This window comes from Lutjanus erythropterus, chromosome 9 (assembly GCF_056507025.1).
Source record: "Lutjanus erythropterus isolate fLutEry1 chromosome 9, fLutEry1.hap2, whole genome shotgun sequence".
NCBI lineage: Eukaryota > Metazoa > Chordata > Actinopteri > Lutjaniformes > Lutjanidae > Lutjanus > Lutjanus erythropterus.
In genome coordinates, this window is record NC_139325.1 from 32,905,361 (window position 1) to 32,925,043 (window position 19,683).

The 19,683-nt window shown below is 41.6% G+C and overlaps 1 protein-coding gene across 1 annotated transcript in view; it reads right to left on the reverse strand.

The window, feature by feature from the left end:
• cicb (capicua transcriptional repressor b) overlaps nucleotides 1-19,683 on the reverse strand; it is a 51,428-nt gene that overhangs the window by 31,201 nt on the left and 544 nt on the right. The window contains exon 2 of the mRNA XM_084727183.1: nucleotides 7,887-11,804. Coding sequence (XP_084583309.1) covers nucleotides 7,887-11,673 — 3,787 coding nt within the window. The 5' untranslated portion in view covers nucleotides 11,674-11,804. The remainder of the gene's footprint in view (nucleotides 1-7,886; nucleotides 11,805-19,683) is intronic.

The window sequence follows — 19,683 nt, forward strand, 5'->3', positions numbered from 1 at the left end:
AAGTTTTTTAAAAGCATGTTTTTATAATACACTATAATATATTCTGACACAAACGATATTTTAAGATAATTTGAAAAACCTTTACCACTAAAAAAAATATTTACCATTTGCTCATATTTCACAAGCTTATAAGAAAACACCAACACCTACACAAACTTGCAGATCTCAAACATACCACGCGTGTGATTGCACACATACGCGTGCAGCGTTTCCTACTTTCCCTCGTATTTCACACTCTCCTACGACCATATGCAAAAGCTCACGCACCCTTTTGAACTCTACAGAAAAACACCCACATGTGCTGCTCACTCAAAGATTTTCAAAATAGATGCACACATACACAGGCAGGCGTGCACGCACTCACACAAAGAGATGCTATTCATTCATTCATTCATTCAGCATCCTTTCAGCTGCAAAAAAAAAAAAAAAAAATGGGGGGGGGGGGGATCTGAGGAGGGACCGTACACTCAAAATGACAGCGCTCCCTTTCCTGTCCACTTCTCTGTCACACTTGTGAAAGTCCGCACGGTGATAAGAAGCACATACACACTGAGGGTGAAAGGCCCTGGTGAAGTGAATTACACTGATAGTATATGTCCACGTATAACAGAAATGAGAGGTAGGCTCTTATTTTCAGCTGATGATGAATAATGCTCTCACACACACTCGCGCACACACACACACACACACACACTTTATAGTACAGCATATTCCCACACAGAAGCTTGAAACAAATTCTTCACACACCCACACAATACACTGAAACTTACAACATATATCCTACATGCACGCACACACACTTTTAGAATTAACCCACCTCAGTGTTACCCGCCAAGAACGCTGCCCACACCTTGTTTCACTATATCCTTACATGAGTCACTAATAAACAAACAAACACATGAACATACACAGAGCAAGAGTCAGCGGAAATAGTTTGTAGTGAGTAAGAAGATAATAGTTGCTAGGGTCAGGAAGTCACACACACACATACACACACTTAAAATAAACATGGTCAGATTTTTTCAAGAAATAAATGACTGCACGATTCGCCGTTAAACACATCCTCCTCTCTTCCTTCCTCCTTCTTCGTCTTTATTCATCTACGATGTCGTCTCCTCTCCGAGGCATTCCTCATTCTCTTTCTGATCTAATCCCCCCTTTTTTTTCACTCTCTCTCAAACCGAAAATCAAAAACAAGTTGGTGGAAACAGTCCATAACTGGCCTACATACATCTGAGCCCACACGTTCCATCCATACCCACTTTTGCTTTCGTCTTTAAATGTTAATTTCGATTCAAAGCAGGGAACAGCTATACTTCTTCACTCCTCCATTCAGGGCTGTCTCAAAATCAGATTTTCAAAACACGATTATTGTAGTGCTGCAACGGTTAATAAAATATTAACTGATTATTAAATTAATCTCCAACTATATTGATAATTGATGAATTGGTTTGAGCAATTTTTTTTAGGAAAATCAAAATTCTCTGATTCCAGTTTCTTAAATGTGAATATCATCTGGTTTCCTCTATGAGATTAAACTAAAGATCTTCATGTTGTGGACAAAACAAGTTATTTGAGAGCATTATCTCAGGTTTGGGGAAACACATCTTATTGATAAATCAAGAAAATAAGTGACAGATTAATCGACAATGAAAATAACTGTTAGTTGCAGCCTTAGATTATTGTGGCCAGAAGAATTCACAATAAAGATATTATCGTGTGATCGATAGAAAAATTGAAAAAACAAACAGTGGTTTCAGTCAAACTCATCTTTAACTTTGTTTATCGTGTGTTTTGTCTCTTCTCTGGCAAATTACACTCGAAGTACAAGTGTAGGGAGGTGGGACGAGTGTGTAACCCTGAGTGTACAAAAGTGTACAAAAATTACACTTTTTAGTTTAATTTCACTTAGTTTAGTTCATTTTTTTAAACTTACAACTCAAATGCACATGGTAAATAAATCAAATCAAGGCAAGTTATACTGACCACAAAGGTATAAGCTGAAGCTTTAGGTTATTATGCCTACCCTTTTTACAATAATTAATATGTGCAGAAAGCTTTAGATCATGATTAATGGATAATGAAAAGGTGTGTGAGTGTGGGGTGTTATGGGAGGAAGACAAAGAGAGGACAGAAAGAAATGGAGCATAAGAGATTTAAGACCATACAGTATGTTTAAGAGGAGGTGGATTATTTATATCATATTATCATATGTGTATTATTAACGTGATATAAATATTTCTTTTTTCACAGTTATCGTCAATACCAGTGTGTTGTGACACCCCCGCCTACATTGTTTTCTTTTTCATATTGAATTTCCCTTTCCCTTTCTTTAATAAAACCATGCTGTTGCACAGTTTCCTGTCTATCTTGTGCAGAGGTTCTAAATGTTCTCAGCCAAGAACATTTCTACTTCATTATGTTAAAGAACAACCAAAGAAAAATGCAGAAGGCCAGGTTCGAGCAGCGATGAGTGGCGTGTGGATGACGTGTGTTTGACTGTCAGGAGGAAGATTTATACATATATTTATTAAAAGTTATAGAATGTTAGAATAGATTGTTATCTATTTTAGATTTAAAAATTCAAATATTAATCGAACTGTGAAGCCTTTTGTAGAAAATAATTAAAGAAGCACACTGCAAGAATGAAAAACTTTAGAAAACTCAAGGCAACTTACTTCAATACATTTTTCACTTTTGAGTCCAACTCAAACTCAGTTTTGAAAACGTTTTACCGATAATGTTTTGCTGAGATAATTTACTTTTCCTCTTTAGATGAACTTGGATAAACTTGGTTAATAATTTAATATTTTTTACTGCAATCATTTAATTTTCAAGCATCCAAATAATGACAAATCAGATCAATGTGAACAGTTTTTGACATACATTTTTTGGGGACTTCAAAAACTCAAACATTCAACTTTATCAAAAGAAGAAATGTAAATTATCTTAACAAAAGATTATGTGTTGGCAAAACTCTGATTATTAGATTAGATTATTTTGAAAATTAAGGGTCTGAGCTTGATTCAAAACTCAAAAATCTAGTAAAGGCAGTTGCTTTCAACTTATTCAGCTGCATCAGTTTTTTTTTTTTTTTTTTACGGTGCAATGTGTAACAACTGTGCATCCAAAAATGAGTACAGGAGCCCAAATAGTGAGTTGGAGCCACAGACTATATATACACTATATTTAAGAGGTTGAATCCCTACTTAATATACGATCTAAGGTTGAAGCGAGTTGTTTCCCTCTGCTCCCTCCTCCCCAGACTCGAACTGCAGGAACACTGCAGGAGCGCAAGACGAACGCATTGTAATCTGTCAATAACAAGTGACGACGAGTCCAACACTATAAGTTGTTTTTAACTGTCAGTTGTCAATGTAAAGTTAAGCCTGTTATCCTGTTATCCTGTCTCACTGCTTGCATGACATCATTTACATATTGTTCAATTTAACTGTTAAACATTTATTAATGATTTCTTACGACACATGAAAGGACACAAACCCATTCTGCAAACATTCAACATTAATTTGAACTCCAGTTAATGTGAAATTTAAACAGTTATTCCAGGGCTGTCGTGTCATTATTAGAAACTAGTATTTCAATGTAGCAGGTTTCCTTAATCTCATAACATATTTTGTAAATATCATGATATTTACAATTAATGAATCTGAAAACTTTTCACAGACCCCCTAGCAGAGTGCCGTGGACCCCTGGGGCTCCCAGACCCCTGTTTGAGAACCACTGATCTAGTGCCAGCCACAAAGTTTCTGTCTATAATGACTTGGAATATAAGAGGGACTCTTGAATATCAACAAAGCTAATCCTGTATAACGTAGAGTCTATTCCCTATAGAAAACACAAAAACACCAAAGCATGCATGCCCGTGCATACATTTTCTCCTTTGCACTTTCTCTCTCTTGCCACCACACACTCTAACACACACACACACAAATACACATAAATAATTTTGCATCCAGATTGTCCTATTTGAACACTGAAACTAACAACAATGTAATTATTACTCTGGTAATTTTGTTTTTCTAATAACAGTACATGGCTCTTATACATGCTGCAGTCCTTTTACAAAATAAAAAAAAAAAATCATCAGATAAAGTAAGCTCCCTCTCTGCGAGTCACTGGGACGGACGGCACAGATAATTCCTCCTTCACTGACTGCTTACTAGCAAAATCAGCGACTGTAGTGAACATAGTTTATAGTTTTTGTCATCAGCAGTGATTCCAACAAGCCTCGTCCTGACCTGCTGAATCACAGGTGCCTGTTCCAGGGCTTACAGGGGTCACGTGACCAGCCTTAGTGTTTAGTTTAGCGTCACCAGCAGACACGGGGACGGTGGACAGACGACCAGAGGAAGCCATATGGGACAACAGCATGTTGGCTAACAGAAGCTTCTTTCACTGGGCATCAACACACACACACACACACACACACACACACACACACACACACACACACACACACACACACACAGGTCGTGGCATGTCAGTGTGGATCTAACTCTTTATTACACTGTGGTTGCTGTCTGTTTTCAGACAAGCTATTATGCAAAATTTAAAAAAAAATTAACATTATACAGTTTAGAGCCACACTGATTAGTCAATTAATCGATTAATTGACATCCATTAAATTAATCCCCAGCTATTTCTATAATCAATTTACTGTTTGGAGTCTTCTTCTTCTTCTTCTTTTTTTTTTTTTAAAGGTCAAATTCTCTGATTTCAGCTTCTCAAATGTATTTTTTTCCTGGTTTCTTTACTCCTCTGTGACAGTAAACTGAATATATTTGGGCTTCTTTTGAGGATGTCACTTCAGGGTTTGGGAGCAGTGATAGACAACTTTCACTGTTTTCTTTACCAAACAACTAATTGAGAAAATGATTGACAGATCATTTGATAATGAAAATAATTGTTAGCTGCAGCCCTTTAATACTATTTTGTTCAAAATAACTATGATTTTTGAGCTGAAATAGGTTTATTTCATGAATGATATACAACACTGTATAATAACAGTAGTTTGGTATTTAATAATCAGAGGAAAACAGAAACAAATCACTGAGCAAGATCATTTCATTTACTATTTTATTTAACAAGGAAATTTCATTCTTTAATATATCTCCCTCTCTTTCTGTGTGTGTGTGTGTGTGTGTGTGTGTGTGTGTGTGTGTGTGTGTGTGTGTGTGCAAAATAAAAAAGAGAAACTCCTCGTAAAGCTTAATTTACACACAATTTGCGTAGTCTTCTCATTATTTTAATACTGGTGCCACTTGCAGTAGCTTCAGCTGAATTCACATTAATAATCAAAATGTTTCTTCTGTATCTCCTCTGGTACTTTTCTCAAGACATAGCTGCACTATCACTGCATTTCTCTGTGGAGTCTCTGCTTCTCAGTGAAAGAATCATTGCCATCGTGCTGCAAAATGCTTTTTAACCTGCTAGTTCAGGGCCGGTAAACTAGCTGCTCAGCCTATTCTGAGTTGACACTGTGTGTGACAGCAGTTCACAACTACAGAGACCCAGAGTGAACAAAAAAGATATCTTTTAAAAAGGTATGAAGACAATCTCGTAACAATTCAGTTTACTGAATACACTCTATAAATAAAATGTAATTCAACTGTAAAAACAAACTAAAAGACATTAATTACCCTAACTCTTTATAGCACACTACTGGGGAGCAGCTCAGCAAATCTTTTCCTTTAGCTCACTCATGCTAAATTAAATATAGTGGAATATTTTCTTCATTTTTCAGTACAGAGCTGCAATTTGATGTCATGTAGGAATAAAGTCTGACTTATTTTCAAAAGACTGTGAAAAGAATGCCTTTAATGGAAAGTCAACTCTGAGAATTTTGCGTATAATTCTTCACCTGGAAATTCATACACTGTCTGATACGTCCCAGTGAGCATTTTTCCACTGACAAGATGCTTAAAAAAACAACTGTGGTCACTGGTGAAAAGACACTGAGAGAAAGCCCCAAAGTTTTTTCACTGACTATTTAAAGAGATTGATTGAACGTCTCACATTTAGACCACATTTCACCAGGATTTGCAACTGTGACATTTTTCTTCCTCTACAATGTGCAAATAATAGTCTATCATCACTTTGGGCCCTCACTAAGAAACTACATCCAAATTCCTCAGCTGAAAGCCAGAAACAAAATGCCACACACAGGACTCAAACCTCAGTTTCCTGGATGAAAGTCCTGCGTTTAACCCACTCATCCACCACATCTTCCTGTTCATTTTAACTAGTTTGTCGCTCTTTGTACTACCTCAAAGTGCATATATCCCAGCGCATGTGTTAGTCTGCAGCAAGAAGCACGATTTCTTAATTTAACATTAAGAACTTGTCTGGTTATGGTGTCCTGTAAGCTTCTTGTCGACAGCAGACGGCCTAAATTGTTTGTATTCATGGTATTTTGTATAAAACATTACATGCACTGAAATTACACCCGTGTGTAGAACAGCACCTTCCAGTGAAATATGATACCTTCACACTCCTCAATATAATCTCTCTTTCAACCTACAACTGAACGAATTACCAAAATGATCAAACAAATTTGTGTTTTGTGACACGTTGCAGTTGTAACCTAATTTTAGCTGGTTCAAAAGAGAGCAAAACTGAATATCAACCAGTTTTTAACTAGAGATCAAACTTGAAATCCAGGTTAGTGCTCACTGGGATTTTTCAACACAGTATTCCCAGTTTCGGTTCCCATCTAATATATATATTATTTCCTCTTCGACATTATATATTTTCTTTCTGATTTTTTATACACAGACTATATGTGATTATTGGGTTTACACTATTTAATTTTTCTTGTTACACAATCTTCCAAAGTTTTTCCTCATTCCTTCAAAGTCAGCAACCTACACAAAATACACAAACACATACGGAACAATAAAGCTGCAATCTGGCATGCGATGCAGGTATAAAGTTCAACTTGAGTTATATGTTTATATGTTATATAAGTTTAAAAGAAAACTGTATAAAGAATACCTCAGAATTTTGTATAATTGCTTTTCAGTTTTAAATGCTAAATTTCAACACTGTATCACTAAGTAATGCTTTATTCTAAATATAATGATATATTTTCTGTCAGGAGTTTTGTTTTTTGTTTTTTTTTCATACAAAGACATGTGCTTGTTGTCATGTGAGTTTAGGTGCACAGTGTATATTATTTAATCTTATTCCACACCTCTGCTCTTTTTCTAACTGCAGCCCAACTGTCAAATTGCAACTAATTTTTAAATAGTCTCAAAAGTTTTTCCTCATTTCTTTGAAGTCACTGACCTCCCAAGGTGGGACATAACAAAGTACAAACACTTAGTTACTGTACTTAAGTAGAGTTTATGGGTATCTGTATTTTATTTTCCTGGCAGCTTTTTACTTTTACTCCCTATACTTTAACATAGATATCTGTGCTTTCCACTCCTTACATTTTCATATGTTCATTACTTTAATGCATTTGAGGAGAATTATTGATTATTTTTATTTTGCATCATAGTGGCTTCACCTTCCCAACATCACAACTGAATTCAAGCTAAATGAATGGGACAGTAACAAAGACGATTCCTTGGTGTAATCATCCGTGCATGTCACACACGACAGACGTAACAAGATGTAAAAGACGTGAAACCGAATAGAGAGAGAGACTCAACCAAAGAGGAAAAGAGAAAAAGCTTTCGACAAAAACAGCCAGCACAAATGTCCTTCAGAGGGCTGCTTTTTACTTTTGAGTACATTTCAGAGCCTGTACTTTTTCACTTTTACTTGGGTAAAGAAGTTGAATCAGTGATTCTGCTTTTTACTCTTTTTAAATAAAAGGATCTGTACTTTTACAAGTAATGAATGTTTGTGCTTTTTCTCACCTGTGCCAGGACGTCCCATGATGATGTCTTTTCGTGGGACAGGGTGAAGGCTTTCAGCTGGGAGGATTAGGGGCAGCAGAGCTGTGGGAGACGGGTGACAGGGGACTGGCTGCTGGACCTCACCCCCAAACCCTGTCCCCCTGTTCTCCTCTGAGCTGTCTGTGCTGCTCGGAATGGGAGCTGTGACTGTTGTGCTGACGGTAACTGACAGGGCCTGCAGGGGGGCGGTTGGGGTGTCAGTGGTGGGCAGGGAGGAAGGAGTCGGGGACACAAGCACCAGAGTTTGGGCTGGACTTCGCAGGAGGACGGCGCCGTTGGGAACTGTAGCTGCAGCAGCATTAATAGGGACGGGAACCTGGAGACCAGAAATTGGCTGAGGGGTGAGGGGAGTTACACTGATGTCTTTAGACGAGGTGTTATCTGTCCCTCCCTCGTTTCCACCCCCTCCTCCTCCTCCACCTCCTCCTCTTCCCAGGGGACACTCTGTAAATTTTGCCAGTGGGACTTCGGGATTCCTCACAATGACAGGGGAGTCCCGCAAGGCCTGTTGGGATACAGGGACCACACGACGAGGCCCTCCATCTGGAGTGAGAGGAGAAGAAGGAGTTGGGGACACCAGCAGGGGAGGAGGGGAGACGGCAGTGGAGGACGGTGGCCTGCTAGAGGAGGGGGTGGTCACGCCTCTGGGTCGGGAGAAGGTGGGAGTGTGTGTGCGGGAATGTGAGGCTGGTGTTTGGGGGGACAACACCCTGAAGGAGCTGTTGAGCTCCCCCTGCTCCAGCTCTGTCTTGGGTGTGTAATCGTGGTGGTGTGAGGGGAGGGGAGGTGGAGGAGGTGCGTCAGGCTTTCGTTTGCTGGGGCTCATGGGGACTGTAAACATGAGGTTGCTGTGGAATGAGTTCTGGATGCCTGAAGTGTGTCTCTCCCTTTCTCCACCTCCTCCTCCTCCTGCTGGGGTTGTTGTCTTGCTGCCCCCTGCCCCTCCTCCTCCACCCGTCCCGCTGGGCTGCCTGTGTCTCCGGTGTTGCAGGACCGGGGAGGCGGTGATCGGGGAGAAGTTTGCTGGCCGGAAGCCGAACAGCGGGGAGGGTGAGGGAGAAGGGGCAGGGGAGAAGGGCGACTGGTTCGAGATGGGGGAAAAGGAGGGGGTGCCAGACCGGGAGCTCCCTAACGACACGAGCATGGTGGCGGCCTCGCACTCATCAAAGTCGAAGCGTGACGACAGGTCGTGGGGGAGGAGGGAGGGGAGGACCAAACGAGGTCTGGAGTCTCCTCTGCTGCTGGTCTCACTGCTCTCTCTGGATGTGTCGTCCCACTCAAACTCACTGCTTGCCCTCCCCCGCAGGTCAGAGGGGGTGACTGTCCCTGAGCTGCTGCCACCCCCTCCTCCTCCTCCCCTTTCCCCCCCTGCTGCCTCCATCTCTTTGGTCCTCATGGACAAGTGTCTGGAGCAGTATCCTCGCCGCTGTGACTCCTTCATGCAGCCTTCCCTGGAGCACAGCCGCCTCCACTGCTTACCGTTGAACTTCTTACGGATGCCATTAGGGGTGCACACCACGTCGCCCTTCTTATATTTCTGCTGAGCCAATGAGAGGGGAGTCCTGGAGCGAGAGGAGGTAGAGGAGGACGAGCCCCCACCAGGAGTGGGAGTCTGAGTGGGAGTGGTTTTTGATGGAGGTAGGTTTGGAGTGTTCATTTCAGAGCCCAGCAAGGCCGGGGAACGGGGTGGCTGGGGGCTAGTGAGGGTGGAGAGGTGTGGGGGTCCCAGACCCCGCACCACAGAGAGGTGGGGGGAGGAGGAGGGGTAGCCGCTGGACTTGGAGAGGATGTTTCTGTGCTGGGAGGTGACAGCGTTCGGTTTGGGAGCAGCAGTGAGGGCCATGTTAAAACGAGACACCTCGACGTCCTCGTCTGGAGTGTTTGGCTGTTTCTGTCTCTCTCCACAGCCATGAACTGTGCTGCCAGCTACACCTGAATGAGGTGGTGGGTGTACGTTTCCATAGGGATGCCCTCCTGCGACCCCTTCATGCGAAAACCCATGCCCCAACCTTGCTCCCCCTCCCAGCACCCCCATTCCAATACTTAACTGGCACACTTCCCTCTCCACCTCCATCTCCTCCCTCCTCTCCCTCTCCTCCCTTTCCCTCTCCCGCTCCCTCTCCTTGGCTCTCCCTCCATCCAAATGTGGGACCTCCCAAGGCGGGGTGAGCAGCCTCAGACTTTGTCGGGACACCCACACCGCTTGAGCTTTTCTTTTCTCTTTCTCTTCATCATCGAGAGTCTCTTCGCTCAGGAGCACCTGGTAAGGAAATGAGACACCAGGGTGGGGGTCCACCTGAGTAATAATCCCCTCTCTGAAGAGCAGGGGACGCCCCTCCTCTCCACCAAAGGGCACACACACTCGTGTCCCAACAGCCACAGGTGCCATACCAAGTGGGGGGGCGTCCAAAATTAACTCCACAGTGCTCTCAGCTCCTGATGTCATCACAGTTCCACCATGGAAAGGGTATTTAACGAGGGTTTCCTCTCCTTGGAGCTGGACTTCAACAGTGCCTCCACTCACCCGACGCACCACCCCCGGTCTGAACACAGGTGATAGAGGGCATGAGTCCTTAACCCCTCTGTCCCCTGCAGCCCTGACCCCGTTCTCCATGCTCCTCTTTATCTGGCGAGCTAGAACCCTCTGGTTTTTCATGCCTTTGGCCAGAGCTTCAGCGAGCCCCTCTGACAGACTGGCCTCTTGAGGGTGCGAGTTATGGAGGGAGTTCTTTTGATGAAGGCTTGGTCCTGTTGGTTCCATCGCGTCCAGGTCAGCTGAGTGCTCGCTCGCTGTGTCAGTGGACGAGGAGCGCACTGAGTGAGGGGCCCCCTCAGACTCAGTCTCCCCAGTTTGGGCATCTTTTTCCTGGGAGTCTGCTGTCCTGAGAGCCCTGTCCTCCGTGGAAACAAAATGGTTTGCTTCTGTAGCTTTACTATCCACAGTTAGCACTGATGGCTGATTACCTGAGCAATTATTACTTCTACTATTACTGCTATTGATAAAAGTACTATGGCTCCCAGCACTACTGTTACTACTGTTAATACCACTTGTAGTGTTACTGTTAATACTACTGTTAATGCTTTTATTAATGCTATTACTAATATTGTTATTACTCTTGAAATTATTATTCACACTATCAATGATTTTGCTGTTAACACTGCAGTAACTGTTGTGTATGGGTGCAGGGCTGGAGGTAGGAATGGTAGTTAGAGCACTTGCATTATTAGCAAAGTGCTCATATGTGTATTTTTTCTTGGGTACACGAGCCTTAAATGTGGCTGTTTTCCTACTAGAGGCTGAGCCTAAGCTGGGGTTGTGATTGGTGGATAGTGGGGGCGTGGCTGTGGAGAGTGGCGCAGGGGCAGAGGTAGGAAATGCTACGGTATCGGCGGACGTGGTACTATTTCCATTTGTGTCCGCTATCTTCTCATTTTCTGTTTTTTCTTCTGCCTTCTTCTTTCCATCCTTCTCGACTGACTCCACAGGTTTCCTCGGCTCGGTAGGCTCCTCCCTCTTGGGGGTATTGCTGTTTGTGATTGGCTCTTCATTGGAATTGACGGCTGCAGGCGGGGTCTGTTTGCGTGCAGATGGAGTGTTGGATGCATGCTGTGTGGTTTTGACGAGCGTCTCCCTCTTGACTCTTTTGGGGTCTTTCTCTTGAAGGGGCTGAGAGCCCCCTCTCCTTCTCCCCCCTCGGCCTCTAGTTAATGGGGGAGAACGTCCTCTGTTTTTCTTTAACGGTCTCATCTTTTCTTCACTGGTCACAAAGTGCTGCAGGTTTTGTAGCGCTCCTCTTTTTTTCACTTCTAAGGCACTCCTTGTTTTCGTCTTTCACTGCTTTTTCTTCTCCGCTGTCCTTCTGTCCTCTGTATTGCAGGCTGGAAAGGAAGAGGGAAATGCAGAAGACAGGTGGTCATTTATTATCTTCATAATCAAAATTTGCTGAGAATAAAAATGACGTCATACCTGGAAGTGTGCTACACTGCACTGACTATCACACTGGCTCAATATCTGACGTATGCTCTCATTCATCCTCCATGGCTGCCTGATCCACTAGAGTGTGCATGCAAGTGGGTTTGTGTGCGCTTGTCATTGAGTGCATGTTTGTATACTTGAAAATCTGAATTCCAACATTAGTCATCCACCATTTTAAAACCAGACAGCTGCGTTTAAAAAACTAGAAGAGTGAAGTCAGTAGAGTGCTGATCTCAAACCCAAAAGAATCCATTTGTAACCACCAACATTTTGATTAGAAACTAATAATCTGATTCAGTAATTTTTAGTAATGTAATTACATATTTTTTCTCATTGTACTGTAAAACTGTACAGTGACTGCACAGACTGTAAAAGATTACAACTGCATTTACCTAGTTGCATGTAACTAGTTACTCTCAAAACACTGTTCGTAGCTTTGTTTTAGCCTAGCAGTCATGGATGAAGAGGAGTGAGGAGTCAGCAGTCGTTTAAGTTTAATCTACGTTTTTCAAGGTTATTCAAAAACTGTGAATCAGTGAAGTACAAGAGGTCCTTGCACATACAGTCATAAATGTGCACAAATTTTTTTTAGACTTATCGGTAAAGTAGTGTGGGAGATTAGCTGCAGACAAAGGATCAAATAGTTACTGCACACACACATGCACAACCAACTGCATGATCCCCTCTAGGCTTAAACCTAGCAGAGATAAGGACACTTCATGAAAATAAAGGACATAATATTTTTCTTAAAAAAAATATCAAGGTCTTATTATGGTTATCAAGTGAAAATTATATTTGTGTTTTGATAGATGATAAAATATTATTTATGATGATTTATTTCCCATGTAATCCTGGGCAAGCATGTCTGAGGTTGATATTTAATTTGGTCAACCTTGTGAAAGTATAGTATCACTTTAGTTCAGGGTTGAGTTCTAGTTCCAACTTGAAAATTGATCTAAATGATCAGCAATTCTCAGTAATTTTTTTCTCTCCACCTTGCACGTGTCCAGCACATGTCTGAAGAAAAAACAAAACAAAAACATTTCAAAGACGACACGGCGTAGCTTACTGGTAACCTGCAGCTATTTAAAGAATAATATGAAAATGCAAATGACAGCTGTAAGGGTATAAAACCAACGATCTGTCAATTTTTATAAATCAAGGAAAACAACAACAAACAAGAAAAATTGTTGTCGGCAAAGTCCGGAGAGCAACTTAATAGTTGTAATGTGGATTCTGCTATCCACTTGAGTGCATTTAAAATATTATATTTATAGTTACTGTTATAGTTGTCGTTCTTGGTGTGGATGGCTCTTAACAATGGAATAGTCTAAAAAATTTGGAATTGTGACCTTAAGATCTCAAGCAGATACAGAAAGAAAATAAAGGGTCAGAAAAAATGCAAACAGGCCAAAGGGACAATAGAAAGAAAGAAAGAAAGGAAGAAAGAAAGAAAGAAAGAAAGCTAAACATCCAAGGTCACTCACTTCAGTATCCAAATGTCTGCCTTTAATGAGGCATCTCTTTAATTTCAATGCATGCAGAGACAAAAACGCTTTCTTCTCTCTAACACACACACACACTTGAGTCTCATACTACAGGTCGCCTGATCTCTCCACTGTATTCCCTCCAGCTACTTCGACATGCGACAGGGTTGCTCTCTCACGCTACGCATTTTAGATTTGACGCTGTGTTTTCGACGTGAGATCGCAACAAAAACAGAGCTTTTATTTTAACTTCCACGAGGAGAAAAAAGGCTGGCAGTGGCCTGAGTGAGGTCACCACACGACATGAGTGAGAGAAAGAGAAAGAGAGAGGTAGGAGTATGCGGCTGTTTGGCTGTTTGTTCAAATAGGCAGTTCTTGTGTAGTCATTGGGAATTTCCACAGTCATTCTAGCACTCGCTGGGCCTCTCTCACTCTTTCTCGATGTCTCAGTCTTTCCCAGTCGTCTTTTGTCATTGTCTCACTGACACACACACACACACACACACACACACACACACACACACACACACACACACACACACAGACATTTCTACAAAAAGACAATATAATTGGAATAATCTGCCATGGTAAGATACGTCCAAAATGAGAGAAATTAAAAGGCTGGCACAGGATCAGGCACACTCACTGATGCAAGATTACAGGCTAAATACAGTCACACATGCACACACACACACACACACACACACACACACACACACACACACTTTCTCGTACACAGACTTGCGCATATGTGCTCCACACGACTAAGCTCAGCAACTCACCAACATGCAAATGCCTGCATTCCTACAAATACAGACGAGAACACACTGATAGTTTTATACGGCACACATACTCACAATTCCTGTCCGAGACATTAGAAAAGTTCGTCACACACACACATAAGGTGACCTTGTCGTTAACTGTTTGTTTGCTGTAACAGACAATACACAACATAAACCAGCAACACACCACTTCCACTTCCTGCAGTACAGAAAAACGTATCTTCCTGGTCCTGAATGACTAATAAACAAACCAAGTCATTCACACAGTCATCACAAGCTCTCCATTTTGACCTCTGCCCTCACACAATAAAGCATTTACTGTATAAACGGGCAAACAGGCTTTCATTTTCATTATGAATCATAATTTCACCAGTCCTTATTTTCATTATGTCATTATTTTTGTCACAGATTGTCAGTGCACAGTAGTGAAATACTGATAGACTGATGACATGCTGGTCATTTCTGCTGACATATTAAACATGATGCTGATGTTTTGTATTGTATTGCAACAGCACTATGCGTGTAGCTTCACAACTGGAGTTTCCCACTTGTACTGTAACTGTGATGCTTCCTGCAGATGCAGACGTTTAAAAAACAATGCTCTATTTATATCTGAGCTTATTTATCACTAACTACAAAACTGTTCCTAAGTGTCTGTGGCTCAAGACGGTATAGATGTTCCCATACCATTTTTTCCTTCCCATTACCAATATTAAATTCAGATCTAGTGTGTAAGAAAAAAACAACCATACCAGCATTTTAGGCTGTGTCAGGGGCATTTTCTGAGACAGCTTCTGATATCAGAACAACCCCAACAATGAGCATCATTTACTTCATCTTAAATGTATGAAAAACAATTAAACAGATACAAGACATCTCTGATCTTATCTAAAGTTGTTTGAGTTTAAATGACTCGTATAATTATTAGATCTGCCGAAGAAGTTATGTGTTTGGATCTGTTTGTTTGTTTGTCTGTTAACAAGATCACAGAAAAACTACTGGCATTAAACTAGGTGGAAGTGTGTGGCATGGGGCAAAGAAGAACCAATTACGTTTTACTGATTAAAAAGGCAGATCCAAATCACAATGCAGGTACAAAAATTATTTTTCACTTTCCTTAGATCAATTTTAACACTGCTGTCTGTAGCGAAATGGACTGAAGTCGTTGCACATGCACGAACTGTCTGTAAGAGCCATAATTTCTCTAATATTTTCTGTTGACTGACATGTTTGTTTGTTAGTCCTTTTGTTTAATAAATGATATAGAACGCGCCTGGACTTCAGTATGGATTTGTTTGAACATGTCACTGGTAAGAGCCTACTTAGCCTCTCAGTACCTTTTTTCATTCATAGTAGTCGCTACACTGTTGGAATTAAAGTGAATGGTGAGCCGTGACTAAACCTACAACAAAGCATAACAGTACATCACAGCAGAAACACAGGCAGCAGGTATGTACAAAATCAGCAATGTCTAAATCATCCTTACTGCTTTTTCCCAAGTGATTACACATGCAGATTTGCACACAGTGTCATGGAAAACTGGATTATCGGCCTTGGCGGAGGTGTGTATTCTCTGAGTGCCCTTGTAGTTACTGCAACTTTGAATCCAGAACATTGGACATATATTTGATTTTAGTGCTGATAGGGAAACAGATTTTGAAACAACTTCCTTAATACCAATGAGCAGACCATACACTCTAGTGCTGCAATGATTAGCTGATTAATTCATTAGTCGATCAAAAGAAAATTAGTTGCCAACTTTTTAATTAATCAATTAATAATTTTTTAACCAAAGATGTCACAAAATTGGTGGTTCCAGCTTCTTAAATGTGGATTTGCTGCTTTTCTTTGTTATTTAGGACAGTAAATGAAAGGTCTTTGGGTTTCGGACTGTTGATTGGACAAACAAAGCCATTTTAAGAGTTCTGAGAAACTGTGATGAGCATTTGTCACTTTTTTTTGCCACTTTATAGACTAAACAATTGCTGGTGAAAATAATTGGCAGCTAAGTAGAGAATAAAAGTTATCTATAGTTGCGGCCCTAATGCTGTGTTCATTACATATAATTACTAAAAACAAAGCAAAGAGAAGTACATGAAGTGAAACTCCACATGAAGTCCCTTACTCACTTTCTATTTACAGTAAAAGTTTGTAAATTCCATATATAACCTATCCAGGAGAGAGGAAACTCGGTGACTGCAGGAATGCTACTCCTGCCAGTACCAGGCCAAGTACCCCTTCATTAGAGCTGACGCTGAGGCCTGAACTGGGAGTGTTGGTCCTGTTAAGTTACTGTGGTGCACTGGAAAAGGCAGGAAGGAGTCAGAGCCACTTGGCTGACTGACTGGTTGACTGAATGACTCAGGAAGATCTGATCTTAGCTTAGAAAAATGTGTTTGGTCATGCTCATGGCCGCACAAAATGCTCCACAATTTGGCTGATAAGCCAGTGGAAGGCATGTGTGTGTGTGTATTTGCATTTTGTAACTCTGAAGGTGCTGGACTGCACAACAGAGCGCGTACATTACATGTAGATAACAGAGGAGTTTCAGAACTCAGCACTGACCTATCTTTAATTTCAGTGCAGAAGTTTGTAACCATCATTAAGTTTGTGTTACTTGGAATTCATTTGTGAAAAACTCTTAAGCACTTGTGAGTCTATCCCTAAAAAACAAGTGTGGACAAGCAATCATCTTTTCCACCGAGGCTCAGTTGAAATTCCAGATAAAATACCAATGATGCTAAATACACCAGATATGTTATACTAAATTACAGGGAAATGTATATGAATTTATGCATGAAGCATCTATTATTCCAGTGCTGCCATACAATAAATGGCATAGGATTTTAACATTTCACATAGACCCAGATCTTCCCTGAAAGATCAAAAGCATTACACGCACAGTGTGTTCCCGACAAGCATCCCCTAAACTGAAAATAACTGCAGACTTTTAACCACAATCCAAGATGTCAAGAGCAAGTCTAACTCAAAATCTCTGCTTTTGAGTTTTAGCTTTAGTTAAAGAATTGTTGAAAAACCCTCCGAGCTGAATGAAGACGAAGAAGAGAGGAACTCAGTCATTATTTAGGTAATTCAAGACGTCTACACCTTCCAGCATTACAGCAGGGTACGAGTGAGATATTTTCTGGTCTGGTCTGAAGACACTGTAAATCCTGAATAGACGGATAATCGACGGCTATCGTCTCCATGGCTTCGGACTGAAAAGATGCTGTTTCACCCAACAGGAGCACACAATGTAGCCCGTCTCCACAGCATAGCAACATCAAACTTTACACACACACTAAACACTCTCCCTGGAATTTACAGTGCAGTCATGCATACACTGTTAAAATCTCCCTTGGACCTATATATCGTCTCACACTCACACATTCATTGTGCCGTATAAACACCCGTCCACACAAACACACACATATGCAGGAGCTCAAGTTTCGCTTTTCTGTTAAAACAAACATATAAATTAAAAAATGACTTGTGTGATTCTTGAATTTTGAAATTAAAAGTATACATTTTCATGCAAAGAGCCCCTTGCTAGTGATTTCTTTGCAGGTTGGACAAGGGTGCATGTATGCGTCAACCACACACGTACACAGAATGGTCATTCATAAGAAAATCTCATCTCAATGTCAACACAAGAAGCAGAAGTTGCACAGTATTTATTACTGGACTATATAACCCTAATAAAGCTCTACCTTGATGCCAGTTTATTTGGTCATTCGCAGAGAATTTAGCCTATGCCCCTCTGCAACATGGCACAGGATGCATGTGTGAGTGCGAGTGTGTATGAGGGCATTTCAGCTGCTTATAGTGCACAAGGTATATGACTGTATACGGCTGTCTTCAGGTTGTGTCTACCTTGTTTTTCAACACTGCATTTGCACTATATGCCAGTGTGAGTGTATACGTAGTTACCAGGCAGGCACACTGCAGCTCATCCTTCTCCTAAAAGCGTTTTATGGGTGTCTGTATGGGCGCAGGGCTGCAGTGACGGGGACAGGGATGGAGGGAGAAGAACGTACGATGGTACAACAGAAGGAAGACAGTTAGTACGAGCCGTGATGGTGAAGCCTACCGTGGCCCTCGTACGCTCCAGCATGGCAGGGCGGCTTTGCCCTTAACTGGGTCACCGGGGAACACACTCACACATGAAACAGCAAAAAAAGAACATGCTCTCTGTTACACACACACACACACACACACACACACACTTTGGTTTATGTGCTCATGATGGGTGAGTGGGATGTGATCGTACAGGCAACATGACACACAAGTAGAGGAAAACATTTCGTTAGGGTATTTTAGGTGTAGCAAGAGAGGGCGAGCTGTGAAGCGTGTTGCAAGTGTGTGACTGCGCTTGTTGTGGAGAACATCCATTGTGACGTATTATGAATACTGGCAGCTGTTTAGTGGGTGGCATATCTGACTGTAGATATGATATCAATAAAAAAAGAAACATTGAGGCCTGGCATTTGTGCATTCTGGCCCATTATTGATCAGGACGCAGGAGCATAGATCAGAGGTGACTGTTCCTGTTTGGGACCAAATGGCAGAACTGTCAATGCCACATCAATGGTCAACTGCTCCACAAGCTATGCAAAGATGCCTTCTACACCATGACTTCAAGTGCAATAATGAGGAGTGTAAATCTGCAGGACATATGAGGACACAAAGTCCAAATGTCAAAAAAACAAAAAAACAAAACAAAACATGCACTAAAATCCCTGTGCCTGAAAGAGAAATATGACAGAAGTGTTAAAAACTGCCCAGTCAGAGATGTCTGATTGCAGTGCAGAGAAAAGTGGAGTGTCGGCGGGGGAAAAGCCGAGAAAACACCGAATGCATCCCCGGCTTCTCTGCGCTGATCTGTGCGAGTACTACGAGAGGCGCTACACAATGTCAAAGGAGTATTATGACTGGAGGCAGTCAGTCGGTCTGCTCCGCTGTTCGGTGCCCGGTAACAAACACAAACAACCGGTTTCAAGTGACGTTTTATTATCCCAAACTAGACGGGCCTAATTCTTTCCTCGTACAACCATGTTTGGCATGCAAATATCCACTACAACGCCTAGTGTACACACGCCACCAATCCAGAGAAGCTTCCTTGATGGAGCTGGAGAGGTGACACTGTGCCTGTTTGGGTTTTAAAAAACTTGTATAAAAAAAAAAAAAAAAGAAGCAGGAATCTGTCCGTGTTTCGCTCTAGTAAGCAGCAGCTCAGTAACGTTAGTAGTAGTGGTGATGGTTGTAGTAGTCGTAGTACGCAACGGTAGCAGCAGACTACTAGTACCCACATAATGACACCGTCAGCCAGACAGACCACAAGGAAACGGGATGTTATACGAGTCCATTTTCTCCATTCTCCGTTTTTATAAACAGCAAAACGAGCTCGCGTTGCTGTTAGTAAACATTTGCGCTGCAATGCTGCAAATAGGTCGATTGTTTTTTTTTTTTTGTTTTTTTTTTTACTACGCTATAGCGGCTGCTCCACGCCAAAC